We start from the raw sequence: 17,719 nt of genomic DNA on the forward strand, positions 1-17,719 counted from the left end.
GGGACCCAACTCACTCCCACACAACTCGAGGGGTGATCGTGGAGGGGACGGATTTCTGTTTTCTGCAGCCAGTTTTCCCAGAAAGCACCTTATTTGTCAGACTGTTGTGATATTCCTGGAACGAGGCGCTAAGACATTTTATTTCTCTTAGGCCTACTGTATAGCCTGTCCCTTGTTCACTACCCCCTCCAAGTGGCACGGCCTGCAAAATGCTCCACCTTCCAGTGGCTCTGAGAGCCCGACTCCGGACTGCGTTGAGTCCACCCAGCGGTAGAGACCGTACCATCTGTGACTAGTAGGTAGGGGGACAACCTCTTCCGTTACCCTCTTCCGCTCTGGCCACCTCTCTCACCCCTTGCTTAGCCCTATTCGGTAGGCACAAATCCCCGAAACGGCAGAAAATCTCTGCTCCCAGCACCACCCAAGGCGCGCGGTGGGAGCAAACGAAGGGCACACTTGGTACGGTCCACGCCGCGCCCCGCGCCGCCGGAAGTGAGGTGTCGTACCCCCGAAGTTCCGGTTCGCAGGGGGTGGGGAGTGTTGTTAACCCGAGCGGCTGCCGCAGTCGCGGAGATTGAGCGGGCTCGCGGCGCTGGGCTCCTGGTGAGTGAAGTGAAGTGGGCCCCGGGATGTGGTTGGGGTCGGGACCAAGACCTTCCTGTTAAGGTCACCGGGATCAGCTCGCCCCCTCAGTCCCGCCGCCTGCTTTCGGCCTGTCAGCTGGCCGTAGACCTCAGTCGCCGGCGCGGCCACGGAAACTGGGCCCCGCCTGCGACGCTCACAACTCCTGGCGCTCACAGGTGCGCGGCTGCGAAGCTGACCCGAGTCCCTCTGTCCCGCACTGCACCCTGCTGGTCGGCCGTTTCTTAGTGCCCCGAGTTGATACAGCTCGGGGGTTGGGGGGCGCCAGGGTTCCAGGCTGACGTACCCCGCCGGCTCCCGCGGGGCGCGCGTCCGCACTGACCACCCTGGCACAGCTGTCACCCGCACTGCTGCCTCCCCGGGCTGTGCCCCTCTGCGGCTTTGCTTCGCCCAGTCCAGGCCGAGCGTTCCCGCCCCTGGAGCAGATTTTTGCTTTTGCCACAAGCCCCAGCACCTTCACCCTAGGGTCAGAGGTGGCAGTCCCCCACCCACCCCCCACTGGCCCTCCAACAATGATTCTTTTCCTCATTGCCTCCCCAGAGGAGGCGGCGGCTTGGCAGGCAGCGTGGAAAGAGCCCTAGATCTGAAACTAGACTGACCCAGGTTTCATATCAGTGTGATCGCTTAACCCCTTTGAGGCTCAGTTTCTTATTTGTGAAATGGGGAAACGGGAAACATATGCTTTTCTTGATCTGATGGTTGTGAGAGTGAAGTGAGATTTTACCCTCTTTCTCCCGTTGACGTTGTGCCAGGCATATGCTAGATTTGCATAGGATGGGCAATACACGTTATTGTCTTTCCTTTCCCCATGCAGGTCTGCGGGCCAGGGCAATGTTCCGCACCGCAGTGATGATGGCGGCCAGCCTGGCGCTGACCGGGGCCGTGGTGGCTCATGCCTACTACCTCAAACACCAGTTCTACCCCACTGTGGTGTACTTGACCAAGTCCAGCCCCAGCATGGCAGTGAGTTCAGGGCTCAGGGAGGGCAGAACTCCCTGGGAGGGAAGGAGGAGTCTGCCTAGGGCAGAGGCGGGGCTACAGGTCAGTAGGGGAGAAGTAGCCACTAGTTGCCTAAGTTTAAATAAACTGGTGAAGACTTGGGGAGGTTCCTGAATGATGAGCTCCAGGCAGAGAAAAGCAGAAAGTGACCCCAAACCATAGCCTTTCCCCACTCCTAGGTCCTGTACATCCAGGCCTTCGTCCTTGTCTTCCTTTTGGGCAAGGTGATGGGCAAGGTGTTCTTTGGGCAGCTGAGGGCAGCAGAGATGGAGGTAAGATGTTGGTGGTTCAAAGATGAGGGGCAGGGTGTTGGGCAAGCAGAATGTCTGGATTCCACATCATTCCCTGCCCAACCCCTAGCACCTTCTGGAGCGTTCCTGGTATGCTGTTACTGAGACTTGTCTGGCCTTCACCGTTTTTCGGGATGACTTCAGCCCTCGCTTTGTTGCGCTCTTCACCCTCCTCCTCTTTCTCAAATGTTTCCACTGGCTGGCCGAGGACCGTGTGGACTTTGTGAGTTGGGAGTGGCCAGTGGGCAGGCTTATGGAGCAGTGAGGGCTGGATTGGGCATATGGGAGGACTCCAGCCTTCCTGATGGGTCCACTCTGCTCTGCTTTAGATGGAACGCAGCCCCAATATCTCCTGGCTCTTTCACTGCCGAATTGTCTGTGAGTGAGATCTGTGGAAGGGAAGGGAGGGAGGACAGGAACCATAGAGGAATGGAAGGTGAAAAGTCACTAGCCATGGACCTGTACCCCAGAGCACAAGCCACCCCTCAGCCTGCAGCTGTACAGGAAAGATAATTTAGGAAGTTAATTTGCATCGTCTGTGCCCTGTTCCACCCCAGGGCTTCTTAACTGCTGGGCCTTATCTTTGTGCCTCCTCACCTGGAGGCTGCCCCAACAACCCACTGCCATGGCAAAACTTGAGTTCCCAGAGGGCTGAGATCAGTGGAGTGTGTCCACCTGACTAGATGGCTGGGACATGGTGGGCTTGAAGGTGGGGTTGTCCTAGAGCAGAAGTTGCTATCAGGCCCTGGGCTAATCCTACCCTACCCCATTTGGGGGTCCCCACAGCCCTTATGTTCCTCCTGGGTATCCTGGACTTCCTCTTCGTCAGCCACGCTTATCACAGCATCCTGACCCGTGGGGCCTCTGTGCAGCTGGTGTTTGGCTTTGAGGTAAAACTGGCTTGGGAGTTTGGGGAGACAAGTCCAAGGTGGCATTGCATGTTACTGAGTAACCCAACAGACCCTTACTGAGCACCTGTTGTGTGGCCACCAGTGAACAGTGATCAGTCAGTCATGGTACCCTTCATACACTCCTAGTTGATGGCAGGAGGGCACAAAAGAGGTTGCAGACAAGGCCTGACCTGGGCTCAGGGAAGTTTTCCTGGAGGCTGATGCTAGAGTTGGCTCTGCATAGGTGGATGGACAGGAGAGAATTAGCTGGATGGGCCACTGGGGAGGCGTGTCAGCCTTTGCCAAGTGTCCACTGTATACCAGTCTTGTGCTGAGCCCCTGACCTGCATTTCTTAATCAGCAAGACAACGCTGCTATAAATAAATAGTTAATTCTGCATTTTACAGATGAGCAAGTTGAGGTTGAGTGAACTGAACTGCCTGAAGTCATAGTGAGTTGGGGAGCTGGGAAGACCAGCTGTGTTCAGATCCTGTGCTGGTAACACGGCACCCTGCTGTGCTGGGGCCCCGGCACTGCAGAGCATGGCTGGATCAAGGGGAGCTGGTGTTTACAATCCCCTCGTGCCCCTCTCCCTCCAGTATGCCATCCTGATGACAATGGTGCTCACCATCTTCATCAAGTATGTGCTACACTCCGTGGACCTCCAGAGCGAGAACCCCTGGGACAACAAAGCTGTGTACATGCTCTACACAGAGCTGTTCACAGGTGAGGGCAGCCTGGACCTCTCCTGACCCAGACCAGCATCTCCTATTTTACCTGCCAGACCCTTTGACCAGGTCTCTGCATCCTTACCCCCAGGCTTTATCAAGGTTCTGCTGTACATGGCCTTCATGACTATCATGATCAAGGTGCACACCTTCCCGCTCTTTGCCATCCGACCCATGTACCTGGCCATGAGGTGAGCCCAGCCCTGTCCCTTTAGTCTCCTAACCTGATCCCTCCCCCTCCCTGCATTTACTGACTATTGTTTCAGGCAGTTCAAGAAAGCTGTGACAGACGCCATCATGTCCCGCCGAGCCATCCGCAACATGAACACACTGTAAGTGGGCTTGTCCCAGGTTCTCTCCCAAACACTGTCCCAGGTCACCTTGCTTTCAGCTCTGGTTCTGACACATGCTCTGCCATCCTAACCAGGTATCCAGATGCCACTCCTGAGGAACTTCAGGCAATGGACAATGTCTGTATCATCTGCCGAGAAGAAATGGTGACTGGTGCCAAGAGGCTGCCCTGCAACCACATCTTCCACACCAGGTGGGAGGGGTCCTGGGAACCTGTACATCAGATCACAAGCCCCTGGAGACCTGCTGACCACTACTTGGTCTTGATCCCTAGCTGCCTGCGCTCCTGGTTCCAGCGACAGCAGACCTGCCCTACCTGCCGAATGGATGTCCTAAGAGCATCTCTGCCAGCCCAGTCACCACCACCTCCTGAGCCTGCGGATCAGGGGCCACCCCCTGCCCCTCATCCCCCACCACTCCTGCCTCAGCCCCCTAACTGTAAGTATCCCTTCATTTGGCCATATGTTGGGTACTTTCCCAGAGTTGGGAATGGGAGATGCTGGGGAATCCAAGTCTCTGCCCTCCAAGTCTGGTCCAGAGAGGTTGAGAAGATGAGAAATAAATGATTGCAATCACTGTAACCAGTGCTGAGCTCAGGCCTCTGGGAGCAGAAGACACAGCTCCCAGTAGCCAAGCTCCCTGTTTGGGAGTGGGGTCAATATCAGTTCAGTGGTCTTCTTACCATCCTGTCTTCTCTCTGCAGTCCCCCAGGGCCTCCTGCCTCCTTTTCCTCCAGGCATGTTCCCGCTGTGGCCCCCCATGGGTCCCTTCCCACCTGTCCCACCTCCCCCAAGCTCCGGAGAGGCTGCAGCCCCTCCATCCACCAGTGCAGGTGAGCCTTTGGGTACTGCAGCAGCTGCAGGGTGGCAGGAATGGATCCAGAGACCCCACAGCCCTGATTTCTCATTCTGTACTTCAGCAGCCCTTTCTCGGCCCAGTGGAGCAGCTACAACTACAGCTGCTAGCACGGGTGCCCCTGCCCCAGCACCTGGCTCTGCCCCAGCACCTGGCTCTGCCCCAGAAGCTAGCCCTGCCCCAGGCTTCCCCTTCCCTCCTCCCTGGATGGGTATGCCCCTGCCGCCACCCTTTGGTAAGTTGGGCCACCCTCTGGGATGTTCTAGAAGGTGTAGGGGGGTATCAGGCCCAGGTAGCAAACTGAGCCTCCACCTCTTCCAGCCTTCCCCCCCATGCCTGTGCCCCCTGCGGGCTTTGCTGGGCTGACCCCAGAGGAACTGCGAGCTCTGGAGGGCCATGAGCGGCAGCACCTGGAGGCCCGGCTGCAGAGCCTGCGCAACATCCACACTCTGCTCGACGCCGCCATGCTGCAAATCAACCAGTATCTCACTGTGCTGGCCTCTTTGGGGTATGTCTACATGGGGATATGGGGACCACAGAGTGTTTGCAAGGAAGTGGGGAGCTATGTAGTTGCCAAGAAAAGGTCCCTCACCGTTGTTCTTGGCATGACTCCCTTGATACTCCATAATGCCTACTTACTCAGGTCACCTATCTCCAGACATTCTCAGGGTCTCTGGGCGTTACTTCCCGTGCCTTTATCCTCCCACTCCAGAGGCACATCTGGAGCTAAGAAAGAGTGATGTTTATTAGTGAGCTGACCTTGAATCTTACTCTTTTATATTTTTCTAAACTCAAATTATTCCTAGCTTTACTCATCACCTAATATCTTACTGACACTAAGAATTGCCCCTGAATTGAAGAAACAGTTAATGCAAAGTTACTTGGGGGAGAGTGCTGGGTACATGGCGGATTGGTAGAGCACTTGCCTGGTATGTACCAAGTCCTGGGTTCCATCCCCAGCACCACAAAAAAAGGAAAAATTAAGTCACTTGGAGCCAGCCTGATCTGAATTCAAGTGCTAGTCCCATTGTTCACTTGCTTTGTGATCTCCTTCACCTCATGAGAATAGTGGAGTTCCTGTTTACAGAGGTGACATGTACCAAGTGCCTTGCACTTAACAGTGACAACACAGGCTTGGAGGGAAGCCTGAGTTAAGACTTTAGCACTTTGTGATTATTCAGCAAATGCCCTGTGAAGCCCTGATGCCCCTGAGCAGAGACTGCAGGGGAAAACGAGAGGTGGGTCAGCAGTCCACCTCCAAGTGTTTTGAGAACACTTTGTGGCCTTTGAGTCACTCCACAGGAGCATCCATTCCAAGTGTGTTCCTTTGTGCCTGATAGTCACAGGGGCACATTGTCCTAGACTGTCCTGTAAGGCTTGACAAGAACAGAACAATCTGCCTAAGCTAGGTTACCAAGCTGGATCTACTTTCTGTCCCCTGTCCCTAGGCCCCCCCGGCCTGCCCCTTCTGTCAACCCTGCTGAAGAGACTGCCTCTCCAGTGGTTGCTGCTGCCTCCTCTACCAGCATCCCCAGCTCTGAGGCTACCACCCCATCTCCAGGAGCCTCCCCACCAGCCCCTGAAACTGAAAAGCCTCCAGGTAGGTTTCATCAGCCTTTAGGGATATGGCTGGGGCTTCTCCGGGTTCCACTTCTGACTTCTCTATCCTCAGCTCCTGAGTCAGTGGGTGCTGAGGAGCTGCCTGAAGATGGAGAGCCTGATGCTGCAGAGCTCCGCCGTCGCCGCCTACAAAAGTTGGAGTCCCCTGTTGCCCACTGACACTGCCCCTGTCCTCACCCTGTCCCCGCTCTCTTGAGCAGCCCTCGCTGGAACAAGTCCTGCCACCAAGTGCCAGCTCCCTCTCTGCACCAGGGAGTAGTAACCCCAGCTCTGAGAAAGAGGAGGAGGCATCCCTGAGGCCAAGTGGAAAGAGGCTGAGTTCCCAGTCCAAGACTCCAGCCCTGAGGCCCAGGCAGGCATGGGGATGCTGGGTCAACTTCAGCATTCCTTGCCACCTCTTCAGCCCTGTGTTTTGCTGGGGCATAGCTGGAGCTGTGAAGGCAAAAGGTTCAGCCTCTGAGAACCCCCTTCTTTCCCATCCATTTCTGGGAGAAGGGGCAGCCCCTCCAAGCCCTACTTGTATGCGGGGTCACACTGCAGTGCCGAACAGTATTAGTTCCCATACCCAAGTGTGGACCCCAGAGAGGCTGGAGGCAGGCCAGGAACTTGCCCTGGCCCTCCTGCTAAGACTGGTACAAATTTCCTTTTCTTATCCTGATCTCCCCCAGAAGCCCCTTTGTAGTGGTGGCTATGCCCCCTGTGCCCTGTGGCATTTCCACGTCTTACTGGCAACCACACAACTCAGGGAAAGGAGTGCCTGGGGGTGGGGGGCAGGCGGGCAGCACTGAGGGACCCTGCCCCTCCCCCAGGCCCTTTCCCTTGCAGCTTCTCTTAGGTGAGGCTGCCTCAGTCTCACCCTGTAGCCACTGCCCAGCCACAGCCGGGCTGAGGGCTAGTGTGCTGCTCCTTAACCACTGCAACCCAGAATCCAAGGAAGGCCACTTCTCACCTTGCAGAACTTAAGATTCTTAAGTTCAGAAGGATTGGAACTACTACCTTACCTGGTGGCTTTTGGCTTAAATTTTATCTTTTGAATTTGAATGCCCATCCCCAGGAAAGAGGAGCCAGAAGTGCAGCTCCTCCTCTCCACTTTAGAACAGGCTCTGGGCCAGGCAGGGACCACAGGAGCCAAGGCCTGCCTGTCCCTGTCTTTCTTCCCCTTGGTTTTGTGTTACAAGAGTTGCTGGAGACAGTTTCAGATGATTATTTAATTTGTAAATATTGTAAAAATTTTAATAGCTTAAATTGTATATACGGCCAAATAAAAACTTGCATTAATGACTGGTGGGGCTTATGTCAGGATCAGGGTTGGGCTCCTTTTTCTTACCAAGACTATGGACTTGATAATGCTCTGTAATTTCCAGAAGGAGACACTTGACAAAGACATACCCATTTGCATATGGAGAAACTGAGCCCCAGAGAGAAATGGGCACCCTACCTTGGGTCAGAGACCAAGAGCCAGGATCCAAACACGGTCTTAACCAGTTTGAGGGAAGGGGAGAAACCTCAGGTCTTTGACCTGGGTAACTCCAGGGTAGGGCTAGTTGACTATGGGTGGACCACTCACAGGAGTGAAAGGTCTGCAACTTCCTGCCTACAGGTCAACAGGCTGGGAGGATGGGCTTGGGCCAGACTGCAAGGAGCTGCTAAGTACCATCTTATGGCCTGGCCAGGCCAGCCAAAGCTAATCACTTGACTTCTTAGAACTGGAAACCCAGTTAAGTCTAAGTGGTTTGGAATGGAGCAGGGACCAGGGCTGGGATTCCCACCTCTCCCTGGGCTACATGGCTACCTATGCTCTGGTGCCCAGCAATGCACTTGAACTTAAGGCTTTTCTCAGGACCCTGTGCTGAAGTCAACAGTGTTTTACAAACCCTTCAGGACCAAGCCAGGTCTGATCTACAGCAAAGGTTCAGGAATGCTCCTGGCAGTGAGCTCCCAGAGGGCTGAGGAAGGATGTGCCCAAAGGCTCTGCCCTGTGAACCCTCCCTCAAAGGGGGTTGTGCTGTCATTTCCAGCCCCAAGTAACAGGCCACAGTGAGGGGAAGGACAGCAGATAATGTCCTTTCCTAGCTTGGTGGTTCAAGGTGGGTCTCTCATGCTTGAGAGCTTTCCCCTAATGGACACCGGTGCATAGGGACCCATTTCCCTCTTTATGTAAGAAAGGCCTGGCCCCACAGCCTTTTAGCCCTTATACTCTGCCCTGTCCAAGCCCTTAACCCTGATTTTTGTATCCTGTCCCAGGGGTTTCAATACACTTCAACTCCCAAGGTCCCCTGAACTCCAGTCTGTGGGGGACTATGCCATGCAGGTTGCTCAGGAGGCTTCAGAAGCCCTTCTCAAGGAGCCAGGCTTTAAGCTGCTCATCAAAGTAGCCCTTGACTCGAAGGGTACCAGTCACCTCATTAACCTGGGTGATAGGTGTCTTCCCCAGCAGTGGGCTCAGAAAATCTTCCACATCCTTCTGTAGGGCCTGGGAAAAGATGATAAATTGGGTCTGATCAATAGTCCATCTCAGACTACTGTCCCTTTAGCCCCCAAAAGTACAGAACCACACCCTGCTACCACCCCTTCCCTACACACTTACCCAGATATCCCCCTCCACTTTCCGGATCACAGTCATTTGGCGGTTGCCATGTGTGATGTCCTTGTAGACAGGGATGTTGTGCATTCGAGAGCGCCGTACAAAGTAGGGCAGGTTGGGTGGGGGATCTGTCAGTAATGGATATTGATAAGCCATTCATTCTAGGCCTCACCCAACAACAGTCAAGGCCCTTCCCCTCACAAAATCAGCAGAGGGTTATTGCAACCAATTGGACCAAGCCAACTAGAGACTTCATGTCAGGGCATCTCTTTCCTTCAGTTTATAGTCAGGACCAAATTGTGTATCATGGTATCATGTAAGTGGTTTGGAATGGAGCAGGGACCAGGGCTGGGATTCCCACCATTCTGTTAAAACAGTCTAGTTCTAGATTAGGTACTTTAACTAATGGCAAGAAATAAATGAAGTCAGGGTCATGCCTCCCTGGATCTTTGGGTCCCCTCTCAGGTAATCCGTGCCCTTTTCCACTGGGTCAGGGTGGCCAAAATCAATCTCTGGAACAAAGGACTTACAAACACCTACCATATGCTGGGCTTTCCACTAAGTGTTTTATGTGCTGAGAAAATTACCTCTATTTTGCTGAAATTGAAGTTGGGAGAAATGATTAACTCAAGATCATACCAGCAATGAACAGCAGTATGAAATTCAAACCCTAAACTGCCTGACTCCCAAGCTGTGTTCTCAATTATGGTAAATAGTCTGCCCGGGGAGAATATCAGTTCAAGCACTTGGTTTTCTTTCTATGCTTCATTTTTTTTCCCCAGGTGGAAAGACTCCATCCCAACAGTGTGGATGGATAGGGTACCCGTGAATGGACAGCTCCACTCCTGAGCCCTTACTTGGCACTAACCAATGCTAATCCTAAAGGATTTCTACATGAGTCCTGAAGCCACTGGGGAGGGAGATGCTCCCCATCAGCCTTCAAACCACCTCACCTCTGGGAGGCTGCCAGCCACTAGGGGTGGGATAATGTTCATGCTTTGGGGGCTTTGGGATGCTGGCTGGAGGTAACAGGCGCTCCACGAAGTGATACTCATCCACAGATTCCACGAAGCTGGGGTAATCAGGTGGCCCCTGGGTCTGGCTCTGAGGCAAAACAAACAATCTCTCCATGGCTTACCCAACAACAGAGAACTTTATTAAGTACAATAACGGAAACATTTCAAGCAGAGAGAAGAGCATAAATAAAAGGTGTGAGGCGGAAAGCACCAAGCTTCAGTTTCCCGGTGTGCAGGGTGTAGGTGGGACTGGGCAAAGAAACTCAGGCACTCTGAACAGCATGCTTCTCTCAGGACTCAAATGACACTGTGTAATTCTGAAAAGCCAATTAGCAGTAAGATTGACCACTATGGCATTTTTCAGTATTTAAAAGTTGTCTCTGCACATTCTGTTAAAACAGTCTAGTTCTAGATTAGGTACTTTAACTAATGGCAATTCCCTGCTCACACTCAGGACCCAGGCAGCGAGTGTCGTGGGCAGTAACCCCCAGTCGCGACTACCCCGCGCTCTTTTATCCACATCTCAACCCCATATTCCTCACGCGCCCTCCGGGATCTACCGCTTTCCCCCTCAATCTTGTATTTACCTTCGAGACAAGTGCCACCGATTGGGTAGGAAAACTAAGAACCCATGTAGGGATGCGGATTGCAGAGTTACAATGAACAACAGTGAGCCGCGCACTCAACCCTCTTCCCTCAGTTCCAAGCTCGGCGCTCTCACCTGGTGCCGCAGCCCGAAGCCCCGCAGGACCCCAGTGGTCCAGCCCCGCAGCGACGCCCGGAACACGGCCGCCGCCATCTTGACCAGCCCCTTTACTAGCACTCTGCGCGCGCAACCGGCCTGGTCCCGCCCCCTCCACCCACCTGCGCGCACAGCCCACGAAGAAAGGACGCCTGAGCGTAGCGTAAAGGGGCGGAGCTAGAATGGTGATGAGCGGTACAAATATTAGAGGACCGCGCGGTCGCTCAGTAGTGACGTGGCACGAAGCAGGCGGTGAGGACGTGCGCGCCCTCGCTTCTTCCTCTTTCTCGACTCCATCTTCACGGTAGCGGCACCTCGGGCCGCGGCTCAGGTAAGACTTAGGCGAGGGCTTGGTAGCAGGCCGGCCGCGGGGTCTGAAGGCACCGGGAAATCAAGGGGCAGGGGCTTCTCTATGGCGGCCCGGGCTCGAGTCCCTGCCTGAGCTTCTTCGCAGGCCCGGTCTCCCCCACGTTGACACGCCGCGCCTTTCTCAGTCCCGACGCGTTCGTCCTGCTCCGTTTCCTATTCCCTGACTCCCTTGTTCCTGGGACGCTTTTCCTCTTCTCACACGAGCCTTTCATTTCAGTCGCCGACATGCAGCTCTTTGTCCGCGCCCAAGAGCTACACACCCTCGAAGTAACCGGCCAGGAGACGGTCGCCCAGATCAAGGTAAGTCTGCGTGGAGCTGCTTGCACTCTACCCGTCCTCTGGTTCTCTTGGTCCTCGTACCCGCGGGAATGCACACGAATCTCGCTTCTCCTGCAGGCTCATGTAGCCTCACTGGAGGGCATCGCCCCGGAAGACCAAGTCGTGCTTCTGGCAGGCGCGCCGCTGGAGGATGAGGCTACTCTGGGCCAGTGTGGAGTGGAGGCCTTGACCACTTTGGAAGTAGCCGGCCGCATGCTTGGAGGTAAGTGGGGGAGGAGGGCTTTTTGAACTGCCTTAAATGAGTGAGTGTGAGGTACATAGTCCTGGCAGCTCGGTAAGACCCTGAATTGTTTTCCACGATCTTCAGTCCAGCTAAATTTTTCCCCTTCACCTCTAAATGAACTCCAAGAGGTGTGTGAGAGAAGGAGCCAGACAGCAGTTCTTCTGGCAGACCTCTGTCTGGCTTCAGTTTCCCCACTAAAATTAAGGTGTCAGACCAGAGCCCCAAGATGCTCTTCAAGTCTTATTGAAAGTCCAGAGCCAGAAAATGTTATTACAGGTCAAAACTCTGACTTTGTTTCACTCCAGTTAAGGCCAAACTTGTCTCAATCTGCTGCTGTTCTCCCTTCTCACCACAGGTAAAGTCCATGGTTCTCTGGCCCGTGCTGGAAAAGTAAGAGGTCAAACTCCCAAGGTGAGTGAGAAAATTTGTGGTGTTTGGACTTTGTCTTACTGCCACAGCTAATCCAAGACCCTTGATGTTTCTGTTTGTCTTGTCCCTTCCTGGAGAAGAGCCTGAGGGAAGAGTGCCAGGCTTGTAAGAGGTCAGCCAGGTTCTGATCAGCCCTTCTTTTTCCCAGGTGGCCAAACAGGAGAAGAAGAAGAAGAAGACAGGCCGTGCCAAGAGGCGGATGCAGTACAACCGGCGCTTTGTCAATGTTGTGCCCACCTTTGGCAAGAAGAAAGGCCCCAATGCCAACTCCTAAGTCCTATGTAATCTTTGTTTTCTCTAATAAAGCCACTTCGTCCAGACTGCTCATTGTTTCATTTTAATTTGCAGGATGTTAGGAAAAGGTGTGGTTTTCAGGGGTGGTCATTTGTCCTCCACAGGCTGGAGGCAGTAAGGGCAGAAGCCCATAATCTGGAAGGAAGAAATGGTAAACTACAGGAGAGACACAGATGACCGCCCTTAAGATAAAGAGTTGGGAAATTACCCATTCTGAATAATTTATATCTTCTAGCTAGAAAAGGTAGCAGGAATCATGATGAAGTGTTTTTTATGGAGGCAGCAAAGGGCAGTATGGAAGGGGTTTGGGTAGAAGATAAAGTCAGGAAATGCCAATCTAGTCCTTCCTTGAGCTGTGGCCTTACTAAAGTCCAGGACACAAGAAACCTGCTGTGCCTCAGTACTGGAAATCAGCAAAGTATTGCTTGATTACATTGGCACCATGGTGATGGGTGACCTTGTTTACTTCTAATTGTTTGATTGGCTTTGCTGATTTAATTATGCTATGATTGGATAAAATATTCCCAAACAGTTCTTTTAGAGGTGATTTAAGAATCTCTTCTAGCAACTAAGGCTTCCAGCATATCTGAAACCCACTCATCTGTTTTTGAACCTGCTGGTTCTTAATATAATATACCATGGGGGAAAGCCCTTGGGTTTAGACTGCTGAACTTGGGAGTTTTGGGTTTTTTCTTTTTCCCTCTTCTACTTACTGTTTGACAGATCTTGAACTACTTATTTTTTTTTAGAGTTGTAGATAGACAGCATTCTTTTATGTTTACTATTTATGTGGTCCTGAGGATCGAACCCAGTACCTCATACATGCTAGGCAACTGTTCTACCACTGAACTACAGCCCCAGCCCTTGAACTACTTATCTAATGTCTCTGCATCATCTGAGAGTTGCTGTGAAGGTGAAAGGATATAAAATGCTTACATAGCCCCTGGCTTATTGTAGGTATATAGGCTGTGTAAAGAACAGCCAAGGGGCTGGGGATATGGTTCAAGTGGTAGTGCGCTCACCTGACATGCTTGTGGCCCGGGTTCGATCCTCAGCACCACATACAAAGATGTTATGTCCGCTGAAAACTAAAAAATAAGTATTAAAATTCTCTCTGTCAATTAAAAAAATATATTGTGTATGGTGATTTAAAAAAAAAAAAAAACTGGGAATGTAGGTCAGTGGTAGGGAGTTTGGGATAATATCCTCAAAGCCCTGGGTTTGATCCCCAGCACTGGGGGGGAAAAAAAAAACATAGTCCCTAACTTTTTAAAAATATTTATTATTTTTTTAGGTGTGGATGGATACAACATAATGCCTTTATTTTTATGTGGTGCTGAGGGTCCTGCCCATGCTAGGAGAGTGCTCTACCACTGAGCCACAATCCCAGCCCCTGACTTTCTATTTATCAGGTTTTTTTTATGGTTGGTAGAGGATTGAATCCAAGTTCTCAAGTCTTTGCCCTTGAATGACATATGTCCCTAGCCCACAGTTGAAATTTTTTGTGTGGGGGAAATATGAGGAAACTCATTACAAGTGTTAATAGCCTCATAGAAAGACTACTGCAATGTGGGTGTGGTGTGGGGGAAGTTGTGGACAGACGTACTTAGGAGCATCCCTAAGGAAGACCACTGAGGAGAGGATGTGAGTCCTGAAATAACCAAGTGTTAAGCTGGGGAGAGTTCCAGCCAAGAGGCTTCCAAGGGCAGAAGCAGAAGTGATGTCTAGTGAGTGCAGCAGATTCTGCAGGACCTTGTTAGCCATGGGAAAGAACTCCTTTATTTTATCCATACTGCATTAATCCATGAATGGATCAATCCATTAAGGTAGAACCTTGGACTTAACCACTTCTAAAAGGTTTTGCCTCTTAATGCCTCACAAAAAGGATTACATTTAAACATGTTTGTTTTTGTTTTTTTGTGGAGTTTTTTGGTTTTGGTTTTGTTTGCTTTGGTACAAGGGAGTAAATCCAGGTGCAGTTAACCGCAGAGTCACATCCCCAGCTGTTTTTTATATCTTATTTAGAGACAGGGTCTTGCTAAATTGCTTAGGGCCTTGCTAAATTGATGAAGCTAACTTTGAACTCACAATCCTCCAGCCTCAGTCTCCCAAACCGCTGGGATTATGGTTGTGGCCCACAGTGCCTGTCTCAACATGAGTTTTGATTCACACCATAGCTGGGGTTGAGTCTAAAAGCAACAGAGAGTCATGAAGAGGATTTAAGCAAGGGACTGATGTAATCTGATTTGTGATCTAAATTCTTGTGGGTTTTTCACTTTTCAGTGCTGGAAATCAAACCAAGCCTTGACTAGTCAAGGCAAATGCTCTACCACTGAGCTATATCCCCAGCCCTATAATCTATTTCTCAGGCTTTTTTTTCTGGAGGAAGTTAGGAAAACAGTTAAGGCACTGTCATCTGATGAGGAGGCAGGTAGCTTAGACCATCAGTGGTGGTCCATCCAAGTCTCCAAGTCTTTGTAGGGAGATAAATGATACATATCAAGATAGATGTAAGATATTTCAGAGGCAGAAGTGACAGGATGTGGGAATGAATGTGAGAGTGACCAAAGAACCAGGATACATTTCATAGGTACCATAGATCAAGACCTCATCTTTCAGACAGATGTGGTGGTACATATCTGTAATCCCAGCAACTGAAAAGGTTAAGGCAGGAGAATGACAAGTTTGTGGCCAGCCTCAGCAACTTGAGACTCTGTTCTCAAAATTTAAAAATGTGTGTGGTGCAGGAGCGGGGTGCTGGGGATGCAATTCAGTGGTTAAGTGCCCCTGGGTTCATTCCTCAGTATGTAAAACAAAAACAAACAAAAACACCTCATTGGTGTTTGTGGTTCATCATCTCTTTTACACCAGAAGATAACTTTAGGACAGGAATATCATCTCCTTGATCCTCATTGTGTTCTTGGTCCTCAATATGGAGTCTGCATTTAACAGAATTAGGTGAATGAAGATTTTATGTGTATATAGGGGCTGGGGATGTGGCTCAGTGGTAGCGCGCTCGCCTGGCATGTGTGTGGCCCGGGTTCGATCCTCAGCACCACATACCAACAAAGATGTTTGTGTCCGCTGAGAACTAAAAAAAAAATAAATATTAAAAAAAAAGAAAAAAAAAGATTTTATGTGTATATAAATATTGTGAGTATGTGTTTGTGTATATAAACATAATATACATAGTGAACTACATCCCCAGCCCTTATTGTTTATTTTGGGTCCTGCTAAATTGTCCAGGCTGGTCCCTAACTTGCTATCATCCTGCCTCAGCCTCTCAAGTAGTTGGGATTACAGGCCTCACAGTGCCTGACTACTATTGGATATTTAATCAAAGTATTTAATGAAGGAAGAGGCAGGTTTAGGTTGGGAATTGAACAGAAGCTCAGATATTTGTTAAACATTGCCTTCTTTTAAAGCAATGCCCCCAACACCCAGGTCTAGGCCTTTCTTCCACTCTAACTGCCCCTTAAATTGTCTATGTCCTCTAGCAAAATGTGTGTTCCTCCAGTATAGAGAGGAATCTTATCTCCCATAGAACTGGCACGATTAGTGGCCCAAAGTAGGTGCTTAGTATAGATGATTTCTGCCCCCAGCTTTGTATTTTTTATTTTTTTATTTTTAGTTGTCAATGGACCTTTATTTATTTTATTGTGGTGCTGAGAATCGTACCCAGTGCCTCACACAGGCTAGGCAAGCGCTCTACCACTGAGCCACAACTCCAGCCCATGCCCCCAGCTCTTATAGAAAAGTTGTTTTCCACTTTTAGGAAACTTGTGGGGCGGGGATGGGGCAGGGTTTGGTCAACCACTAGGGGGCGAGCGAGGACCAGCGTAGTGTTCGCCTGCGCATTTTTCAGATCTTGTGCGTCATCGCCGTAGTGGGCGGGGCTCGTAAGTTGCGTTAGGTTTCTGCGCCTGCCCAAAGTGCTACTTGAGAGAAGGGAGAGGCTTGGCTTATGATGGTGGGCGGAAATTGCCGAGAAGCCTCCGAGCTTTGCCGAACCGAAAGCTCCCTTGGCCAGGCAAAGAGGCGGAAGTAACTGAAGATGCGCCGGAAGTGGCTGCGCTAGGGTGCTCGCGTTCGCTGTTAGCTAGCTGCTCTAGTTGCCATGGAGCCGGCCGGGCTGTGCGGTTTCTGCCCAGGCGGGGAGGCCCAGCCAGCGCGCTACACCTGTCCACGCTGTAATGTGCCCTACTGTTCGCTGCGCTGCTATCGGGCGCATGGTGCCTGCGCCGAAGACTTCTACCGTGACCAGGTGCTGAGAGAGCTCCGCGGCCGCAGCGCCTCGCCTAGCCGCCTAGCATGTGCTCTACGCCGGCTGCGCCAGCAACGCGAGACAGAGGACGACCCCGAGGAGGCAGGCCTGAGCACTGGCCCGGCACCCGGCGGCCTTTCGAGACTCTGGGAAGAGTTGGCACCCGCGGAGAAGGCGGCCTTCGAGCGGTTGCTGAGCCGCGGCGAGGCCGGGAAGCTGCTGCCTCCGTGGCGGCCGTGGTGGTGGGACTGTGGGGCCGGGCCGCGGCTTCTGGAGGAGTTAGATGGTGTCCCCAGCAGTGAACCTGTGGAGCTAGAACCCGCCCCTGCGGAGCCAGTTCCTGGAGACGCCCCCAGGGCCTGCAGGCCCTCAGTGCCCACCCACATCCCTGCGCTGGCCAGCCTGAGTCGCTGCCCACCCTCGCCGCTCGTGCGCTTCCAGCTCCCCAACGTGCTGTTCGCCTATGCGCACACTCTAGCCCTTTATCATGGCGGGGACGAAGAGCTGCTCTCCGACTTCTGTGCCACGCTGCTGGGCGTTTCTGGAGCCCTGGGCGCCCAGCAAGTCTTTGCTTCTGCGGAGGAAGCCCTGCTGGCTGCAGCCAGCGTGCTAGAAACCAGCGAGCACCCACCAGGGCCCCTGGGTACACGGGGTGCTATGCAAGAGGCCGCCCGCATCCTGCTGGGTGAGGGTCCCGCCAATCAGAAAGGCTACACGCTGGCTGCATTGGGGCATCTAGTGCAGACTCTGGGCAGGGCCAGGAAACAGGCCGTGGATAGAGAAGAGCGAGATCGCCTCTACAGGGCCCGGAAGAAGTGCCAATTTCTGCTGGCCTGGACCAATGAAAATGAGGCTGTCCTAACACCATTGGCTTTAGACTGCACCAGGGCCCACCAAGCCCACACGGTGGCAGCAGAGGAGGTGGCAGCCCTCACTGGGGAGCTAGAGCGCCTTTGGGGAGGTCCTGTGCCACCTGCACCGAAGACTCTCATTGAGGAGCTCCCTGGCTGATCTGGGGACCCTTGTTATTAATAAAGCTGTGCCTGGTCTGCCCAACTGTGGACAGTGCCCATTTCTGAGTGAC

The 17,719-nt window shown here is 52.2% G+C and overlaps 4 protein-coding genes across 6 annotated transcripts; 3 read left to right on the forward strand and 1 right to left on the reverse strand.

Annotated features, from left to right (window-relative positions):
* Window positions 1-160: 160 nt before the first annotated feature.
* Window positions 161-7,656, forward strand: Syvn1 (synoviolin 1). Of its 3 annotated transcripts, none has more exons than XM_005333450.5 (16): window positions 161-299; window positions 1,457-1,605; window positions 1,821-1,913; window positions 2,002-2,154; window positions 2,261-2,309; window positions 2,718-2,821; window positions 3,421-3,547; window positions 3,641-3,740; window positions 3,816-3,881; window positions 3,977-4,093; window positions 4,175-4,338; window positions 4,604-4,732; window positions 4,820-4,990; window positions 5,077-5,263; window positions 6,204-6,355; window positions 6,428-7,656. In XM_005333450.5, the coding sequence occupies exons 2-16, from the start codon at window positions 1,474-1,476 to the stop codon at window positions 6,532-6,534; spliced, it is 1,851 nt and encodes a 616-aa protein (XP_005333507.2). In that variant the 5' UTR covers window positions 161-299; window positions 1,457-1,473; the 3' UTR covers window positions 6,535-7,656. The 3 variants fall into 3 exon arrangements, with proteins under 3 accessions (XP_005333507.2, XP_005333506.2, XP_005333508.2); XM_005333449.3 differs by lacking the exon at window positions 161-299 and adding an exon at window positions 445-603; XM_005333451.4 differs by lacking the exon at window positions 161-299 and adding an exon at window positions 445-603 and having other exon boundaries at window positions 4,823-4,990.
* On the reverse strand, window positions 7,569-10,850 carry Mrpl49 (mitochondrial ribosomal protein L49). Its single transcript, XM_005333453.5, has 4 exons — window positions 10,697-10,850; window positions 9,913-10,063; window positions 8,963-9,087; window positions 7,569-8,848 (listed from the first exon to the last, which is right to left on the reverse strand). The coding sequence occupies exons 1-4, from the start codon at window positions 10,772-10,774 to the stop codon at window positions 8,702-8,704; spliced, it is 501 nt and encodes a 166-aa protein (XP_005333510.1). The 5' UTR covers window positions 10,775-10,850; the 3' UTR covers window positions 7,569-8,701.
* A 39-nt stretch (window positions 10,851-10,889) lies between these two features.
* Window positions 10,890-12,397, forward strand: Fau (FAU ubiquitin like and ribosomal protein S30 fusion). Its single transcript, XM_005333454.4, has 5 exons — window positions 10,890-11,048; window positions 11,304-11,386; window positions 11,483-11,627; window positions 12,004-12,059; window positions 12,226-12,397. Exons 2-5 carry the CDS (start codon window positions 11,312-11,314, stop codon window positions 12,349-12,351), a joined length of 402 nt encoding a protein of 133 aa, XP_005333511.1. The 5' UTR covers window positions 10,890-11,048; window positions 11,304-11,311; the 3' UTR covers window positions 12,352-12,397.
* Window positions 12,398-16,328: 3,931 nt separating this feature from the next.
* On the forward strand, window positions 16,329-17,691 carry Znhit2 (zinc finger HIT-type containing 2). The gene has a single exon (XM_005333455.4). It carries the CDS (start codon window positions 16,489-16,491, stop codon window positions 17,644-17,646), a length of 1,158 nt encoding a protein of 385 aa, XP_005333512.2. The 5' UTR covers window positions 16,329-16,488; the 3' UTR covers window positions 17,647-17,691.
* Window positions 17,692-17,719: the final 28 nt, after the last annotated feature.

The sequence above is a fragment of the Ictidomys tridecemlineatus genome, chromosome 4, assembly GCF_052094955.1.
Source record: "Ictidomys tridecemlineatus isolate mIctTri1 chromosome 4, mIctTri1.hap1, whole genome shotgun sequence".
Classification (NCBI taxonomy): domain Eukaryota; kingdom Metazoa; phylum Chordata; class Mammalia; order Rodentia; family Sciuridae; genus Ictidomys; species Ictidomys tridecemlineatus.

What these genes read in the sequence shown, in the direction of transcription:
- Mrpl49 (XM_005333453.5), bottom strand. Translation starts at nt 10,774, where the DNA reads ATGGCGGCGGCCGTGTTCCGGGCGTCGCTGCGGGGCTGGACCACTGGG. An exon ending in GCTTCGGGCTGCGGCACCAG is followed by an intron (nt 10,064 to 10,696) that starts GTGAGAGCGCCG and finishes GTTTTGCCTCAG; the next exon opens with AGCCAGACCCAGGGGCCACC. An exon ending in TGGCTGGCAGCCTCCCAGAG is followed by an intron (nt 9,088 to 9,912) that starts GTGAGGTGGTTT and finishes CATTACTGACAG; the next exon opens with ATCCCCCACCCAACCTGCCC.
- Znhit2 (XM_005333455.4), top strand. Translation starts at nt 16,489, where the DNA reads ATGGAGCCGGCCGGGCTGTGCGGTTTCTGCCCAGGCGGGGAGGCCCAG.
- Syvn1 (XM_005333450.5), top strand. Translation starts at nt 1,474, where the DNA reads ATGTTCCGCACCGCAGTGATGATGGCGGCCAGCCTGGCGCTGACCGGG. An exon ending in CCGAGGACCGTGTGGACTTT is followed by an intron (nt 2,155 to 2,260) that starts GTGAGTTGGGAG and finishes GCTCTGCTTTAG; the next exon opens with ATGGAACGCAGCCCCAATAT. An exon ending in CTACACAGAGCTGTTCACAG is followed by an intron (nt 3,548 to 3,640) that starts GTGAGGGCAGCC and finishes CCTTACCCCCAG; the next exon opens with GCTTTATCAAGGTTCTGCTG.
- Fau (XM_005333454.4), top strand. Translation starts at nt 11,312, where the DNA reads ATGCAGCTCTTTGTCCGCGCCCAAGAGCTACACACCCTCGAAGTAACC. An exon ending in AGACGGTCGCCCAGATCAAG is followed by an intron (nt 11,387 to 11,482) that starts GTAAGTCTGCGT and finishes CTTCTCCTGCAG; the next exon opens with GCTCATGTAGCCTCACTGGA. An exon ending in TAAGAGGTCAAACTCCCAAG is followed by an intron (nt 12,060 to 12,225) that starts GTGAGTGAGAAA and finishes TCTTTTTCCCAG; the next exon opens with GTGGCCAAACAGGAGAAGAA.